General features: G+C 41.8%; 2 protein-coding genes across 3 annotated transcripts in view; one reads left to right on the forward strand and one right to left on the reverse strand.

The window, feature by feature from the left end:
• The window catches only part of LOC121652648 (inactive N-acetylated-alpha-linked acidic dipeptidase-like protein 2), a 613,163-nt gene that overhangs the window by 57,579 nt on the left and 537,027 nt on the right, over positions 1 to 18,557 (forward strand). The window lies entirely within an intron of this gene.
• LOC121653743 (proline-rich extensin-like protein EPR1) lies at positions 11,838 to 17,712 on the reverse strand. Its single transcript, XM_042007404.1, has 2 exons — positions 17,626 to 17,712; positions 11,838 to 13,553 (listed from the first exon to the last, which is right to left on the reverse strand). Exons 1-2 carry the CDS (start codon positions 17,710 to 17,712, stop codon positions 11,838 to 11,840), a joined length of 1,803 nt encoding a protein of 600 aa, XP_041863338.1.

Here is an 18,557-nt window from a genome sequence, read left to right on the forward strand (position 1 = left end):
AACAAACCACAAAAAAAAAAAATATATATAAACTACCACAGTACTACATGATATATAAAGAAAATAGGATAATGATGATATTAAAAAGTACAGTAGTCATCAACGTACCTGCAAAGAAACGCACCAACACACAAACATCATCAACATCTAGTCAGAAGCAGATGGAGAGACGAGCACGTTTGTGAGCATGCGCGTGTGAACGTGGGTGTGTGGCCATGCAACAAGGAAGAAATGTGTGTTTGCAAGGGGGCCGTGATCACGCTGCGCCCCAAAGCATCAGCGCCCCAAAGGCCCAGCAGGTCCACAGAGCACCAAGCCCAGGACAGCCAAAGCAGACAGAGCAGCGGCCCACTCAGACCAGAGGGGCCCCCAGACTGGAGCCCCCCGGCACGACGGGGCAGGGGCACCGGGCAGCACAGGGCGACAGTGAGCAGACCCAGCGGGCGCCGGGCATGGGTCGCACGGAGGGCAGGCACCCCACAGGTCCAGGTTCTGTCCTTCAATGACCTGGATTGAAGGAATTAAACATTTACCCAAAATAAATAATTATATATGGGCACACTGAAAAACGAGGATATTGTTTCCATTTAACAAGAGAAGTATAAGGGTGTGCTACCTTGTCACATCATGTTAGTTCCAGTCTGTGTCTGAGCTGAGTGTGGCTTATGTCTGTTTGTGATGTCTTGTGTAACATGTTTGTCTTCCTCAGAGGAATAATTGGTAAAAGAGAAATGGACTGTACCTTTATAGGACTTTTTGTGCAAGACAGAAAAAGGCATGTAGTCAGGAGAAGCTTGGAACTGATCCACCAACTTTCTAGTTGGTAGATGACTGTTCTTCCTTCTGAGCATCAGCAAAATATAAGCTCTGATAAGTGAAAATGAGTTGAAAGCATCTCAGTAATTCTTCTCTGCAGAGTCAAGCGTGAAACTGAATCATCTCTCGAGCAGCCAGCCTGGAAGTATCAGCCTTTTTACAAAGTTTAAACAGTGAAAATCATTTTGTTTTTTTATGCCAGCACCTAACATGAGAGTATTTCATTTTTTGACTGATAAATAACTAAGACTGTAGCATTAATTTAATATAACTGGGATGAAAGAGGGCAGATATCTTGCGCTTGGTATGTATATGTATATATATATATATATATATATATGGGGGGGGGCTGGGAACGTTAAAAAATATTTGAGAACTACTGTACTACAGTGGTATGTATGGGTTTCATTTCTGTGTGATTATGTAATCTGCAAAAATGTTAAGTATTAAATAAACAATCCTTCTCTTTAGAAAGCTTAGCCTCTGTCTATATGTGACGACTTCCTATTTCTCTGCATCTTGTAAATCTGTCCCACAGAAAAATATCTTCATTTACAAAAAAAAGAGAAAAAAAAAAGACTTTCTTTGTGCCTAAGAAGTGGGAGGAAATCTGCTTCATGCTACTGTTCCCAGCCACCTTCACTCACCTGCTCTCTTTCTACCTCTCTCTCTCTCTCTCTCTCTCTGACGGGCTCTTTGCCAGCAGTCAGATCTCGGTGGGGCCCATCCTTATGGCCGATGTGTTCAGCAGTCATTACTGGCCCATTTAACACAGTTAATTGTTCAACATTTGACATCTTGTTAGAACTATTAGTTTGCATGACTCCTGCATGAGATACTATGATGTTAATGTAGTCATTAACTGTTTTTGTGTTTTAGACTCATACTCTGCAGTACATCATGTAACTGTTAGTTTTGTTAATAACTAATAAAAATGGGAAGAGTTGGGGTTTGGTCTGGAGGGTGGCAGTGTTGCCTGCTAGTGGTGTGGGAAACTTCAAGGTTTGGTATTCGTTCAGTAGCAAGTACAAAACAGGGCATGTTTTGAGAAAGTCTATAAGTGAATAAAAATACTTTACATGATCATAATAAAAGTTTTATTCAGAAATGATACAACAGTAACTAAAAAAATGGTAAATTTTACACAGTTAATGAAAAAAGTGATTAAATTCAAATATATTCAGAATACTATTTTACTGAAGTCATGTCAGTCTCATCAGCAATTGACTTGTTAAACATGCAGTGTTTTTTTTTTTTTTTTCTTTCATGGCATTTTGCACTATATTAGGTTACAATTTATTGTCTGCAATTTTTGTTTGTCTGTCTAACTATGTCTTAATTGTTATTTTGCCATATTGATATTTGTAGCGAGTTATTTGCAGTGATGGACAAGAATGCATCAGCATGTATTAACAATAATCAAAAGAACCACAATTTACATTTACTTGTGTTTCACCCCTAAAATCGTGTTTTGCCCACGGCTCACTGGTACATTTTCACTTTGGCCCTTGGATGCAAAAAGTTTGGGCACCCCTGATGTAGAGTGAAAAAAACAGACTCAGACCAAACTAAGTAGAGAAACTTGCTAGTTTCCATCTGTGCCTGCTGTGGAAGGCAAGAGAGGAGATTTTAAAGGATTAATATATATATATATATATGTATATATATATATATATATATATATATATATATATATATATATAAGAAAATCAGAAAAGGTATCAGACCTTCAGCTGTGAAAAACAAATTATTTCCTCTTCATATCAAAGCTGAATAAAAAAAAAAAAAAAAAAACATATGCAGATAACAATACAATGTAAAAATTAGAGATGTCCCATGGATATATTTAGGAGTTAACGTTGCTAACAATTACTGTGAAAAAACATTGCTATTTAAAGACAGTTTCAGAGGAAAACTGCTGTCATCATGGTGATCCGTGGTGAAGGTTGAATTTGTCGAATATCCAGCCAATTTCACCGCGGTCACATTTACACTGTGAGAAACTTGAGAATATTTTCTTCATTTGCTGCTTCACATCAAACATGACTTACATATAAACGTATTACTTGACTGTCCTCAGGTTACACATAAACAATGTTTTTGTATATCTTGTTGAATGACCAAGAATATCCTTTAAGAATTAAACGAATGAACAAGACCATTTTAACAACTTCATTGTAATTTTTACTTTTCTCTTTTTTTCTTGCTGTCGGCGTTCAAACTTTTCCAAATCATTCTTTTGCCTTCTTTTTTCAGGAGTGCAGACATGAAGATGGATGGGACATAGGCTGGGGACAACAGGTTTATTACGGGAAGACAAAATTAGCCTCAATTACATTCTGTTAACAACAGAATAACTTGAAGTGTCTGGTCCCGGAGCACGTTAACATTAAACCACTGCAGTTTACTGCATTTTAGTAACGCATTACTTTAATTTTTCATGAATAAATATATTCAAAATTAGAGCAGCCCACCATAAATATATTTGGAAAGCATACGAAACAAAAATTTCGGTAAACTTACAACTGACAAAGTCCTGGCCACACAGCTGAGAGCAACTGACAGTTTCCAGTTATCTCGTTTTACAGCAGCAACACATTTAGCTGTTGTTCAGGGTGAGCAGGCAGTCTGGAACATCCAAAGGCACAGCACGGATGTACCATTATTTTTTTATGTGAAAAGCTAGCTGTAGCAGCTGTGCTGGGTAGCAGTACGCCTGCATCTTTGTTTTTGCCACCCATGAATATCACCGGCGTGCAAGTCACATGATCAATGATGAAAGCTGAGAATGGTCCATAGCACATTTACTGCAACCTCAATTGCTGACAAATAAAACAACTACACAGTAAAACAATGAAATAATTAAAAAAAAAAAAGCTTAACTACATCTGAAAGCCAGTGCAAAGAAGTGGGTCTTGAGCAAGGACTTTAAACCAGTAACCAGCTGGGCAGCTCTAATGTGAAATGGCAAACTGTTCCACAACCTTGGAGCAGCAACCGGAAAAGCTCTGTCACCGCTGGATTTGAGCCTAGAGGACGGGACCTTCAGAAGGAGCTGTGTAGAAGACCTCAGAGCCCTGGCTGGAGCATGCTGGTGCAGCAGCTCTGACAGATGCAAGGGAACTAAACCATTTAAGGTTTTAAAAACAAGTAACAGAATTTTGTACTGAGTCCTAAAACTAACAGGAAGCCAATGCAAAGTAGTGGCACAGGCATCGTGTAATCACATCGCCTCCTCGCTGTAAGCAACCGAGCATTTTGAGCAAGCTGTCATCGGTGCAAAGATGACTGTTAAAGGACACAAAACAACCGGTCAGACTAAGTGCAGGAGATGTGTATCTTTTGTGGCAGCCATTTTAGAAAATGATTGCCACAGTTTAGAAAATACAAATTGGCAATGTCCCAATATCCAGATTTGTTCAAACAGTGTTCAACATATGTACCAGATTTGGTGTTTTTATCACTAATTGAAGAAGTAACCTCTGTGGGCCCAGAGTCAGAGTTAGGAAACCACTGCGTGTTTGTCACATTGACGATATATCCTCGAGTTGTGCGGCTTTGCTGTACGCACAGTACCACAGACGGTAGAGGACTCACACCTATCCACTTTGGTACCTGGCGTCAGACATGGTCGGTTTCATGGAGGCTTCGTGGAGATGAAAAGGTGGTTTGCTAAAATACTTTGCTACAATCCGGTGTCGTGGGGACGGCCCCTAAGTTTCATTCACTGGAGTTTAATCTGAAAGAAGAGGGAGAAAGAAGCTTCCTCTTTACTAAACATTCTCTCTCCTCCTTCATTTTCCATTTTTTTCTTATCTGCTTTTCCCCCCTTTTAATGTCCTGCTTTAGGATCGTTTTTAGGATCTATGGGTCGTCTGAAGGTTGTTTGGACAAATTTTCCACTTTGTCTGTGTAGTTATGCCTTGAATGTGATGCAGGAAATATTGTTTTCATGGAAATATTTAAGTTGAGAGAGGACATATTTTGGTTTTTAGAGCACTTAAATGGTTTGTATTTCTGAGTCAGAGGATGATTGAACATTACCCTGTGAATGGAAGTAGCTGCTGTAAGTTTCTTGTTCCTTCACAGTATGAAATTGCCAATAGTGTCATCACCTCTGTGAATCTTTAATAGATTCATGGCGATGTGGCAGCTACATTTGTGGTTTGGTGATCCCACAATTACATCGCATTCACAAAGAAAAGAAGCTGTGCCTAGCTGCCATAATTCAAAATATTTCTAATTTACTTCCTACTTTGTAGTAGCCAGCTCAAAGCTAGTTGAAGGGTGTATTCTGGTGTAAAGGGCATGCTGAGTTCAGGTTGTACCTCCACCACATCCATCACACCCTGAGGAGTTTACTTTATCACATGCGTACAGGAAGCCTGTGGAGAGAGACTTCGTGACTGCTCTGCAGGGTAAGAAACAGTCAAAACCTAAAACACATTTCTTTTTTAGGACAGAGGTATTAGCAGTATGCATGATTTCACAATCTCCATGTGCTGCGTCACCTGTTCTTAAAACACTTCAGATGGGGTTTTCAACGAGCCTTTTAGTCGACTGCAAAGATGCTGCCTGTGTTTCACAGCCAAAGGGTTACTCAGGTAGTCAAGTGTGGCCACAGTGTGGGGGAAGAAAGAAATATAGTTATTGTTGTTCACCCAGCTTATAATGTTTTCAGTCTTTTATTTACACAGTGTTCAAGGTGAATCTGCATGTAGGATTTCAATAAATGAAAAGAAAGTTAAAGAAATGAAAATTTGGGAATCTTGTGGAGTTTGATCTTTAGTTTCTCGGGTGAGTTTAATTTTAGGGAAACTACTGACGGTTGTTCCACATTATTAAGAGAGTCCCAGTTTCCATGCACTCTGGGGAAAAAGAAGGAACTTTCTGCAAAGGAAAGGTGTGAAATAGTGCAATGCCTTGTGAAAGGAGTGAAAACACGAGATTTCAGGTAAACTTAAGCAGGATTATCGTACTGTTAAAAGGATTGTGTGATTCTGAGAGCAAACAGGTTGGTTCAGATGAGGGAAAGTCAGTAAAAGGCTTCGTATTCAGAGATCAGCTGTTAAACAGCCCCTGATGAGCAGCAGCTGGTATCTGAAGCTGCAGGTGAACCTCCCCATCAGGATCCTCCAGAGGCTGCAGTAGTACATAAAACTGGATCTGGCACAGGGAAACGTTTACATGAAGACTCATTTTCTAACAGTTTTATTCACTGGTGAATGCCATGCTATGCTGGATGGTCCAGATGGAGGTCTGGATGATTGGTGGGTGGCCACCATGTCCCAACAAGGCTGCCACGTCAGCAGGTGGAGGTGGCAGCCTCTGGACTGGAATAATGGGGAGTGAGATGGTAGGACCCTTTAAGGGTGGTCTCTGATAAACCCGTCCAGTTTTTAACGAAGCATTTCCTGCTGTGTTATAAAGGGAAGACGTGTTCCTTCTGCAGTAAAGACAATGCGCCATCCCATAATGCAGAAATACCAGCAGACTATTTGGATGCTGTAAAGGGAGAAAACTAATAGTGGGACCACCATCATCCCCTGACCTCAACCCTACCGAGAACCTGTGGAGCATCCTTAAAAGGAAGATCTATGAGGGTGGGGGGCAGTAGACCTCCAAACAGCAAATGAAATTCTAATCTCCTCATCCAGATCCAGGCAGAAGCTGTCCATGGACTCCCAGGTTCAATGATGAGAGAGATGCCAAGGTGATATCATGACAGAAGAAAATAATAAAAAAGACAGGTAAACTTGTTTTTAGCTCTTTACAAACTATTAAATGTTATGAAACTCTTCTGCAGAGTTATCTGGAACTCAGAAATTTTTCTAAGAAGAATTTTGTTTTGTTCAATAAATATAACATCATTTTTAAAGTCACATTCACTGCCACCATGACTATTTAGGAGAAATGAACAAAAACAACATATGCAGAATTATTTCAAACAGTTTTGTCATGGTGACTGATTTCTAAATGGTAGAATGGTAAAACATGAGTTTCACCTGGAGAAGTGAAGGTTCCATGTGTGATGTAGAAACCCCGATACACATAGAAATTTAATGACAAGGTATCTCCACCATTACAAAGCATTCCTGGTTTATTTTATTCTAAACTAAACTACAGTTAAAAACCACAAATAAATCTGCTGTATTTATGAAAACTGAAAACTAGATTTAAGTGGGGAGTGTGTGTGGTCATTTTTCTATATTTCTTACAGTTTCACTTCTCTTGCAGACCTCTACTCTGGGTGCCTTTAAGACCATCCTCCCATTCAATAGTTAAAATGTTGGTGGTTATTTATATAATTACTGAGTTATGATGAAGAGCACCAGGATGACAGGAACCAGTCACTCCCTGATACTCATACACCTACTGCTGTTGGTCTTGGGACGAATTAAAACTAATGGTTTATGAAAGCTTGAAATACACAGCGCATACACAGTAATGAACTCACATTTAAAGCAGCTCCTCCATTAGCTCCCTCCCTTTGTCCAAAACCTCTGTGACCTTCTCTGTGATTATGTGTCATGATGGATGTGTCCAGGTACCTCTATTTAATCATACTGATAGTCGTGATGGAGAATTTACTACGATGAACTAGCAGCATGGCAGTGACATATGTTCAAGCACACACACACACATACTACCTCGTGTGTGGTGGACGTGCTAAGCTGAAGACCTCAGCTACATGATGGGTGGGGGTTGGGATGCACAAGGACTCTTTATGAACCCGGGGCAAATAAAATGAACGTTACCTTAAAGACAAAATGCTACAAGAAAAAATTCAAAATCCATTTTACAGTTTTATGTCAAATGTGTTTTTGTTTTCTTTTTTTATTCTAAACCCTGAAACACTGTGAAGGAAGGGTTACAAAACAAAAAGCATCCTTTATCTGATGGGGTCTGTGGAAGGAATGTCCAGATCACACACACACACATACTAAAAGGAAAAACATCTCAGACTCTACACTGTAAAAAAAAAAAAAAAGAAGCTAATATTCCAGCAGCTGGGATGCCAGGAAAAACACAAAAAAACAAAAAGTAAAATAAAATTAAACAAAAAACAAACATGTACAAGTAAAGATATACAATATATAGCTTTACTTTTACATGGTATCTTTTGTTTATTTTGTATCATTTTTTAATTTTTAATAAAGATATCCGCCTGCCCAATGACAATAAATCACTTATACAGTAAAAATTGCAAAAGTACAAAAACATGAGTCTAAAAGTAACTGAGAATGACTTTTGTTATGCAGTTTTATGAAAGATTATTTTATTTAGTCAACGTAACAAAACAATATATCACCAATAAAACAATTTACTTAAAATATACTTTACTGATCCCAGATGGAAAAATTCCTCCGTTGCTCTTAACGGGTCTTGGGCCTTTCTCAAGGGCCATCACTGGCTCGTTGCCAGTCTGGGGATTTAAATCTGGGTTCTCCAGCTACAAGTCCACTTTGAACCTCTCAGCCAGTGGCTTTCAACATTTTTCAGAGCAATGCCTTAAATCTTTTTCATGATGTTTTTTGGCTATTGGAAAAAAACAATTTGGTGCATTATCCCTTCACTGGTCTGGAGTAAGGACCATAATGTCATTAAGAGTCCAAGTTGTCAAAATATTAGTTACCCGTGCTACATTTTCCCAATCCACAGGAAAGAAGGTAGAGATGCCAGTCTGTCAGTTTAAGCTGGAGATAAATGATGCCATTACAATGTTTAAAGAACTTAAGGTGAACAAAAGACCTGGACCAGATGGCATCACAGAAAGTGTTAGAAAAACCGCAGGGCAACTTGGCCATATTTTTCCGGACATAGTTTTCTGGACAAGCTGTGCAAGGAGTCTGTCATTGTTCCCGTAGCCAGATATTGTTCTCCCTAACAGCTGAATGACTTCAGACTACGAGCCTTATTTATCAAACTTTGTGAAGCAAAGCAAACTACAGGTGGCATTTATGGCACAAAAGGAAATGCTGCACACTTCTACTTTCAGATTTATGAAAGCTTGCACATGCACATCCTCCACCTGTTTCCGTTTATAAATCAGAATAAACTCTGTTTAATTGGTGGGCACGGCGTGGGCATCACTGGTGTCAGAAAGGCAGAATAGTGGCAGTAGGTGGGAGATGATGTCATCACAGTGTCAGAACACAAGACATGCCAGAGGTATCGGGACGTACGGCTGGATATCTCAGTCGGTAGAGCATCCGTCTGCCATGCGGGAGACCGAAGTTCTAATCCCACAGCGGTGAATCACTTTGGAGAAAAGCATCTGCTAAATGACAGTAATGATGCTGGTAATTTGTTCTAATTTATAAAATAAATATGTACATATACATCTGAGATTGGTAGCAGTTTATTTAGTGTTAAATAATATTGCTTTCTAGGTGCTGGGTGCTCCAGCTGGGTGGACGGTGCTCCAGCTGGGTGGGTGGTGCTTCAGCTGGGTGGGCGGTGCTCCAGCTGGGTGGGTGGTGCTGCGACTGGGTGGGCGGGGCTCCAACTGAGTGGACAGTGCTGCAGCTGGGTTAGCAGTGCTCCAGCGGGGTGGGTGGTGCAGTTGGACACGATCATTGCTATTAACTAGGTGGATAAGGAGTTGTGGGAAATAAAGACAGAAATCAGGACAACAATAAAAACATTGTATAAGAATAAATAAATAAAAGTAAATCCTCTTCTTGTGTGTTTCATTAGCGTAGCATCACTTCTAGACCTCCAGCCTACAGTCTGCATCCCTCTCTGCTGGAATGAAGGACTAAAGCTACTTTCCACACTGACTGCTAGTTTTGTTTCACAATGACAGAACATATTTTAGTGGTTGAGCTTCTTATTAATATCATCTTCCTTTTTCCTGAAATTCCTAATGGCCCACTCCGAGCATGGCTCTTAGGAGATTTAATATGGAATCTGTGTCTTTATTTATTTCTGCAAACAGCTTTAATATCTAACATGTGGTGTGAAAAGGTAAAAGTGGATTGTGCAGAAATGTCTCACATTTCACAGCATTTCCTTGATTCTATTCTGGACCGTTGGTGTCGCCGTTTCCCGTTCTCTAGATTCTGTGCGTACGCCTGGGTCAGAGTTGCCGTTAAGGTAGGAATATTCTCCCGCCAAGTTTGGTTTTTATAAATCCCAAAAGTTGACTATATTTGGTTTGGTTTTTATAAACAAGGCCCCAGTTGCTCTGACTTCTCTGGTGATGAAATCCCTTGAAAAGGTGCTGGAAGCTGATCTTATAAACCAGGTGCAGATCCGTTTTGACCCCATGCAGTTTGCTCATAGACACGAGAGGGGAGTGGAGGATGCTTCGTCACTCTACTTCACCTCCTGATGAGACATTTTGAAGGCCCTGGGACACACACCAGACTCCTATTTGTGGACTCCTTTTCTGCTTTTAATACCACCCAACCAACTACTATGGGAGACTCAGAGACTTTATTGATTTTTAAATTGATATTAACTTGACACAGTGGATTTTAGATATTTTACCAAACCAGAGAGTAAATGGAATAATGTCGGAATGGCAAATCTCCTCTCTGCTGGACATCCCATACACCAGTAATTGTAGGAGGCAGACGATTCAGTCATTGTGAGTCTGATGCATGATGGTGAGGACAACATCATGGTGCAATTAACTCCACCTGCACCTAAGTACTGACAAAACCAAAGATATGGTTAATGGTTTTAGGAAGTCCACTTACTCGTCATCACAGCCCATAACAAATGACACACATTGAGCAGGTGGAACAGTAGAAATATCTTCGTCTGGTTTTAGACAAGTTGAATTTGATGCTAACGTGGAATCAGTGACAAGGAAGAGCCACCAACGCCTGCACTTCCTAAAGAAGCCACAGGTTTTTAATGTGGAGAATAAATGATGACTCGTTTTTATTCTACCAAGTTAAGGAGGGTGGTGAAGTTGGCTTTGTGCTTCCGCAAGAAAACTGGCTTTTATCTTTGATTACGATTTTAAGTTTAGTAAACAAATTAGCTCGGTGGTCACAGCAAGCTTTTTTCATCAGAGACTTTTGGCTAAGCCCCACCTTCCTCTACCTCAGCTAGAAACAGTGACCCATTCTTTTATTTCTTGACAGACTGTTTGCTTCAACACTCTCTATGGAGGTATTGACATATCTTCTGTTAAAGGGCTCCACGGTATTGAAAATCAGGTGGCTCATTTGCTTAAAAGAACTTTGACCACATCAGCCTAGTTCCTGCTGGTTTCTGCACATTTTAAAGCAGATTTTAAAATTATGTTATTGGTTTTTAAATGTTTGAATGGTTAATTTATTTGTCTGAGCTCCTGCAGCTTACTGTTCAGCCAAAGCACGAAGGTCTGCTAACCAGGTGCTTCAACTGTTCTGGTTAAAAACTCAGGGAGCTTGTTCAGTAGTGGCCTCCCAGCTGTGGAACAGCTGCCGCACCAGGTCAGAGCTGCATCGTCCCAAAAGCTCTATAAAACCCTACTGAAAACATCTCTTTTCTCCTTGGCTTTTAGTTCTAGATAGGCAAGTTGTTTTGGCTTTCTTAAACCTTCTTCTTGCTTACTTTTTTATTTCATTTGATTTTCTATCATTTTATTATTATTATTTGATACTTTGCTTATGAGTATGTTTCAGGGACCTGGGAAAAAAATGAGGCAGCTTGTGCGCCTCTGCAATTTATAAGTAAGACACACACACACACACAAAAAAAAAAAAAGAAAGAAAAGAAAAGAAAAAGAAAGAAAGAAATTCAGTTCCTTGTGTTGTCATGGTGATGACTGCTTTGAGAGAAAAGGACATCCCATTCCTGCCCATCTTATTTAGAATAGAATAGAACTTTATTTGTCATTGCAACAAGTGCAACAAAACTGCTAGTAAGTGCAAAAAAGAATAAAACAGAATAGCATAATTGCAACAATCATGATATTATAATATATAATATAAATATATTATATATTATAATATATTTTATATAATATAAATCAAAATTTATACCCTCTTCAATTAAAGTTCCCTCCACAGCTCCAAGTGTTACTTCATTGTGAGCGACACTCTGGAGTGTTGGGGTGGCTTGAAGGGGTGGCGTGTTGGGGTGGCGTGTAGAGGTGGCATGTTGGGGTGGCGTGTAGAGGTGGTGTGAAGGGGTGGCGTGTAGAGGTGGCGTGTTGGGGTGGCTTGAAGGGGTGGCGTGAAGGGGTGGGGTGTTTGGGGTGACATGTAGAGGTGGAGTGTTGGGGTGGCATGTAGAGGTGGCGTGAAGGGGTGGCGTGTAGAGGTGGTGTGAAGGTTGGCGTGTAGAGGTGGCGTGTTAGGGTGGCTTGAAGGGGTGGCGTGTAGAGGTGGCGTGTTGGGGTGGTGTGAAGGGGTGGCATGAAGGGGTGGGGTGTTTGGGGTGACATGTAGAGGTGGAGTGTTGGGGTGGCGTGAAGGGGTGGCGTGTAGAGGTGGCGTGTTGGGGTGGCTTGAAGGGGTGGCGTGTAGAGGTGGCGTGTTGGGGTGGTGTGTAGAGGTGGTGTGAAGGGGTGACGTGTTGGGGTGGCTTGAAGGGGTGGCGTGTAGAGGTTGTGTGAAGTGGTGGCGTGTAGAGGTGGTGTGAAGGGGTGGGGTGTTTGGGGTGGCATGTAGAGGTGGCGTGTAGAGGTCGCGTGAAGGGGTGGCGTGTTGGGGTGGTGTGAAGGGGTGGCGTGTTGGGGTGGTGTGAAGGGGTGGCGTGTAGAGGTGGCGTGTTGGGGTGGTGTGACGGGGTGGGGTGTTTGGGGTGGCATGCAGAGGTGGCGTGTAGAGGTGGCGTGAAGGGGTGGCATGTAGAGGTGGCGTGAAGGGGTGGCGTGTAGAGGTGGCGTGTTGGGGTGGTGTGAAGGGGTGGCGTGAAGGGGTGGCGTGTAGAGGTGGCGTGTTGGGGTGGCGTGAAGGGGTGGCGTGTAGAGGTGGCGTGTTGGGGTGGTGTGAAGGGGTGGCGTGTAGAGGTGGCGTGAAGGGGTGGTGTGAAGGGGTGGCGTGAAGGGGTGGGGTGTTTGGGGTGGCATGTAGAGGTGGCGTGTAGAGGTCGCGTGAAGGGGTGGCGTGTTGGGGTGGTGTGAAGGGGTGGCGTGTTGGGGTGGTGTGAAGGGGTGGCGTGTAGAGGTGGCGTGTTGGGGTGGTGTGACGGGGTGGGGTGTTTGGGGTGGCATGCAGAGGTGGCGTGTAGAGGTGGCGTGAAGGGGTGGCATGTAGAGGTGGCGTGAAGGGGTGGCGTGTAGAGGTGGCGTGTTGGGGTGGTGTGAAGGGGTAGCGTGAAGGGGTGGCGTGTAGAGGTGGCGCGTTGGGGTGGCGTGAAGGGGTGGCGTGTAGAGGTGGCGTGTTGGGGTGGTGTGAAGGGGTGGCATGAAGGGGTGGGGTGTTTGGGGTGGCATGTAGAGGTGGCGTGTAGAGGTGGCGTGAAGGGGTGGCGTGTTGGGGTGGCGTGAAGGGGTGGCGTGTTGGGGTGGTGTGAAGGGGTGGCGTGTAGAGGTGGCGTGTTGGGGTGGTGTGAAGGGGTGGGGTGTTTGGGGTGGCATGTAGAGGTGGCGTGTAGAGGTGGCGTGAAGGGGTGGCGTGTTGGGGTGGCGTGAAGGGGTGGCGTGTTGGGGTGGTGTGAAGGGGTGGCGTGTAGAGGTGGCGTGTTGGGGTGGTGTGAAGGGGTGGGTTGTTTGGGGTGGCATGTAGAGGTGGCGTGTAGAGGTGGCATGTAGAGGTGGCGTGCTGGGGTAGCTTGAAGGGTGGCAAAGACTAAAAACAAAAACTAAAAAACTCCTTTGTTCCACTGCAAAAGCATTTTCAAACAGATGCAGATGATTTAATTCTTTTCATGATTTCATTGAATTATTTTTTGTAGTGTTTTTATTCCTCTTTAGTGTTTTATCTTCTGTATTTGTAATTATTTAAGCGTGTTGGTCTATTGTTTCCTAATTATTAATTTTGAGGCTCTGCCTCCCCTGACCGTACGTCACTGATATAAATACACTGAGGACAACTAAGAAGCAGGTGACGTGAGTTAGCTAAATAAACCAGGTGAGCTGACGAGCAGAAAGAAAAACAGAATAGAGAAGAGAAAAAACTACAAAATAAAACAGGAAAGACAGAACTCATAATCCACAAGACCAACAAAACCCCAAACCAGAACCCAGAGATCAGGAAATATTCAATGTATTCTCTCAAAATAGACATTTTTCACAATTTATGTTGCTTTTTCACCTTTTAAATATAACAAAACACATAACAGTGTCTTTAGTAGTAATTTCGTATAATCACAGCTTGTAGGAAGAGGGCTCTTTCCTGTTGTCCATGTCTACATGCTGCATCTGGACATATGGACATGGAAAGGCAGGGCGACCGAGCAGATAGAAAGTTCAGACCCTGCTTGTTTTCTGTAAAATGTCACAACTGTAAAAACAGATTTTACAAAGCATCAATCAATGTGGCGCTCCACCACCAGGAACGGGCACGGGGCTTGGGAAATGAGACCTCTGCAATGAACTGCAGAGGTAATCACCACTGTATGGTTCAGGTCACTGCACTGCTTACCGGAAGGAGGGTGGAGGTGGAGAGTGGAGAATGAATGAGCAGGGGTGGGAAGGAAGGGAAAGAGAAAGGTGAGAGGGGAACAGCTTGGCTGGCATTAAAGCTGCTTATGTCTTTTTTTTATAAGATAATCTTAAAATAGCTTTAAGAAGATAATGCTTGTTTCATAGACTGATAACATGATTCACTTCATCAGACGTTATGTGCTGTGAGGGGTCAAGCACCACAGTGTTTCACACTCACTTATTCCTCAAAATGCATGCATTTAACATTATCATTTGTCATTTTCATGTGCACACACATGTCAACAATTGCAGGTATTATGCCATATACTTTGATTAATACCTGTTTCCTTGTTCTGAGTTATTGTGGTGGGGAGAGGGCTTTCACCCTGGTTGAACAGAAGTGTAGCAAAGGGCTGAGGAGCTTTAAATCTGGCCAATAAAACTGGTCAATAAAAACCCAGTTTTTGCAATGACAATCTGTTTTCGTTGCTTTACTGCTTGCTCCATATGCAAGTAAGAAGTCTTTATACATTAAAAAAACAGAATAATTGTACCACTTTTTACTTTAAAATATGCTTTTTAAATAATGGCAACCACATCATCAATAACTGTCTGTTCAGAGTTTGCAGCAGAACAGTAAATACCATGAACATAACAGTAATATGTGAACACCACAGCTACACCGAGGCTGGCGCTGTGGTTGCTCCACTGAATCGCTTGTACTAACATGTCATGTCCACCTCTTTAGTAAGTTATCATTTATAACTATAGCAATTTTAGAGGAATATTTATTAGTAAAAGTAAGAACTTGAAGAGCTCATGGTATGGACTGTGAGGGAATGAGAACCGTGTTCTGTACTGTACTGACAGCAAAAGTTGGAATGTGATCACATGACAAGGTCTTGAGAGTGCAGCCTACTGTCCCGAAACCCCATTTTGTGTGTTCACCATACACACCTATTTAATCAGGGGGGATTGAATCAGTTTAAACACAACATGAGGGGCTGTAGAAACATAGTTGTGTGCAAGGACATTTTTAGTTATAAATCAGTATCTTTTACTGAGATTTGAGCTTTATTTGTCTTGTCTTTTGGTTTGTTGTTTTTTTCTAACCTTGGCTTATTAAGCAATAAGGCTAATTTGCTTTATGGATTTATGAAAATAAAGAAAATGTGATTTAGCAGACACTATCTGTACTGATATTTTAGACTCCATTGTACTAATGACTGTAAAGAGCATGAAGCCAGACTGACCCTTGGCTGAAGGAGTTGTCTCGTACACTCAGACCCACATGTAGACAGGCAGAGAGAAAGTGGAAAAGGACAAGCTCCAAATTTTCCTGGATCTCCTGTGTGATTGTCTTCTCATTTATCAGCAAGCTGCTAAAGCTGAATATTTCTCCTGCCTCAGCCTGCTCTGGATGCCTCAATTCTTACAGCAAGTTCAGCTGCCTTGCACCAGTTTGAGCCTGTTTCACTTCCTGTACTCCCGCCTAAGTCCTGCTAACTGTCCATCTGACAGCCTTCCAACCTCGTTTGCTTAAAAGGGTTTTCAGCTCGGCTGGGTCTTTTATCTTGTTTTTTAAAAACCTGTGTCTCTCTAACCTTTATTTAACCAGGTAAAAAAATGTTTGAGAACTAGTTCTCATTTACAAACATGACCTGGCCAAGAGGCCCCAGCAGGAATAAATAACGTACATACATATAAACAGACAACTGTGCATACACAGGACCACAATACAACAATACAATACAAATAAAAAAAAAAAACGCAGCTCTGGATGATTTCCACCCTCCTTTAAACATGCCACAGTGCAGCCTCTTTAAAAAAAAATGGATCCCTTCATTCTGTCTATTTTCAGGACAATTTCTAAACTCCCTTTTATTTCCAAGGTTTATAGAAAGTTGTTTTTAACCAACTCAAAAATTTTAAAAATAGGCCAATGCTGGTAAATTGTTTCAGTCTGGTTTTAAGCCTCTTCACAGCACTGAAACCCTGATTCCAGGAATTGTGCTCAGGTCACTTTTTTTTTTTAGTTTTATAATTTTAATGACACAAAACAAAAGTGCTTAATTAGCAGAGATTTTACTATACATGCGCGTCTACTTCCCAAACACAGCGATCGCTATGGTGATCGGTGCGTTTGATTCAATACACTGGGATGTTTTCCACCATTGGTCAACAAACGTCAAGAGATGCCGCATGTAAGAAATTACACCTACAAAATTCCACACATTCTTGTGGTTGGCTAAAACCCTTTCAACAAAATTGAAATATCTAACAGTTATCGTCTACAGACGTTTTAAATAAAAATGGAGAGAAACATTTTAAAATAGTTTTTCTTTTTGTCAAAGTAATAATGCAGAGAAAAATAACTTATTTGTTCAAAAGAAAAGACTTAGACACTGATAAGGAGTTACCACAGAATATAAAAAAAACAAAAAAAAAACAAACACCCAGTGATGAAGATTTTAAACAAGCTGAGTATCAGGGTGAGGAGGCTACCATGTCAGGAAAAGAAGCAGCTGCAGGCTGCAGATAACCCCATTCGGTAATTCAAGAGATGTCCAGCTTTTATCATTGCGCAAAAGATTTCATGACCATTGAAACTCCCAAGCTCACAATGAAGCAATTAAGATTTGTCAGAAAGCAAAGAAAGATGTTCTTCTGAAAATGAGCGCCGCCAGTCAGGACTCTGCTTTTGAGTCCACGGCCAGGGTATTCAGGACAGCATATTATATGGCAAAAACAAAAAGCTGCTCATGGATGACTTTCCAGGCATTGTACTTTGGCACTGTCTTAATCATAGACTGGAGCTGGCTGTGGACCCAGCACTGGAGGCAACAGGGGGAACAAAAGACTTCTGGGCCTTCCTTGACAGCCTATATTCATTGTATAGCCAGGTCACCAAAAAACATGCAAGAGCTAAGTGAATGTACTCACAATTTACACAACCAACTCAGAAGATTTGGAAGAGTGTTCAAAGTTTGCTGGGTTGCTTCTTCATACAGGGCAGTCACTGCAGTTTGGCATGCTTATCCAGCACTGGTACAAGATTTCCGTGAGGCATCAGAGGATGAGACAAGGAACAGCAGAGAGAGGGCTAAATTCAAAGCTGTGCTCTATAAACTTCCTAAAAAGTCTTGCACTAATGGCAGACGTCCTGACTGAACTGAAGAACTTATCAGAGTTTCTTTAGAACAGGAAGACCACCCTCCCAAAGGCCCATGAGATCATGACGATGTATGTCAAACACATTCGATCTCAGTTCATACCCAGGGCAACATGCAGCTGACGCTAGCCAGGATTGGCTCCTCTTCCTCTTCAGCTGATTCCAGTTCATCAGCCCCTTTAAGGAGCATGCTGGCAGTAATTCAGGGCAGCTGTGTAGTTTTAGCACAAAATGCCAGATTGCTTGTTTTTTTTTTTTGTTTTCTATTGCTTGGTTTAAAAGATATCCTGAAAAGGGCTTCAGACATCTCTGCGTTCGTAACATCAGACCAATTCTTGCAATACACAGTCATGGCATTTGGCATGTGCAATGCACCCACAACCTTTCCACTAGTAAACATCCTCATCTCCGAAATATAAAATTTAAACACGTAGTTAGACTGCCTTCTAATGCAAGTGTTCACACAACTTAGAGATGCTTCCCTTACTCTCAACCTGGCCAAGTGAAATTTTGGTAAAGCCATCATCCTGTACTTATGTTGGCTGGTTGGTCAGGGACAGGTTGGTCCCGTGGATACTAAAGTTGCTACTATCACTATCTTTCTAGTCCCATTGACCAGGAGAGAACTGTGCCGATTTCTGGGGATGTCTGATGACTACAGGAATTTTTACTGTAATTTCTCCACCATCATGAACCACTTAACCCAATTGCTCAGTCCAAAGATGGTTTTCTCATGGTCTTCAGAATGTTGATGCTAATGCTGTTGGTGCTGGTGCTGTCTTGATACAGGAATGGCTCTGATCACCCTGTTTGTTACTTCTGGCGAAAATTCAACCCACACCAGCTCAATTATTACACCATCAAGAAAGAGACACTGGCTGTGTTACTTGCCCTCCAGCACTTTGAGGTGCACCTTGGGTCTCGCCCTCTACCAATTATTTTGTACACTGACCATAATCCTCTCGTGTTCCTCTGTCGTATGTACAATCATAATCAGAGGCTCATGCGTTGGGCACTACTTGTTCAGGAATTTAA

The sequence above is a fragment of the Melanotaenia boesemani genome, chromosome 14 (genome assembly GCF_017639745.1).
Source record: "Melanotaenia boesemani isolate fMelBoe1 chromosome 14, fMelBoe1.pri, whole genome shotgun sequence".
Taxonomy (NCBI): Eukaryota; Metazoa; Chordata; class Actinopteri; order Atheriniformes; family Melanotaeniidae; genus Melanotaenia; species Melanotaenia boesemani.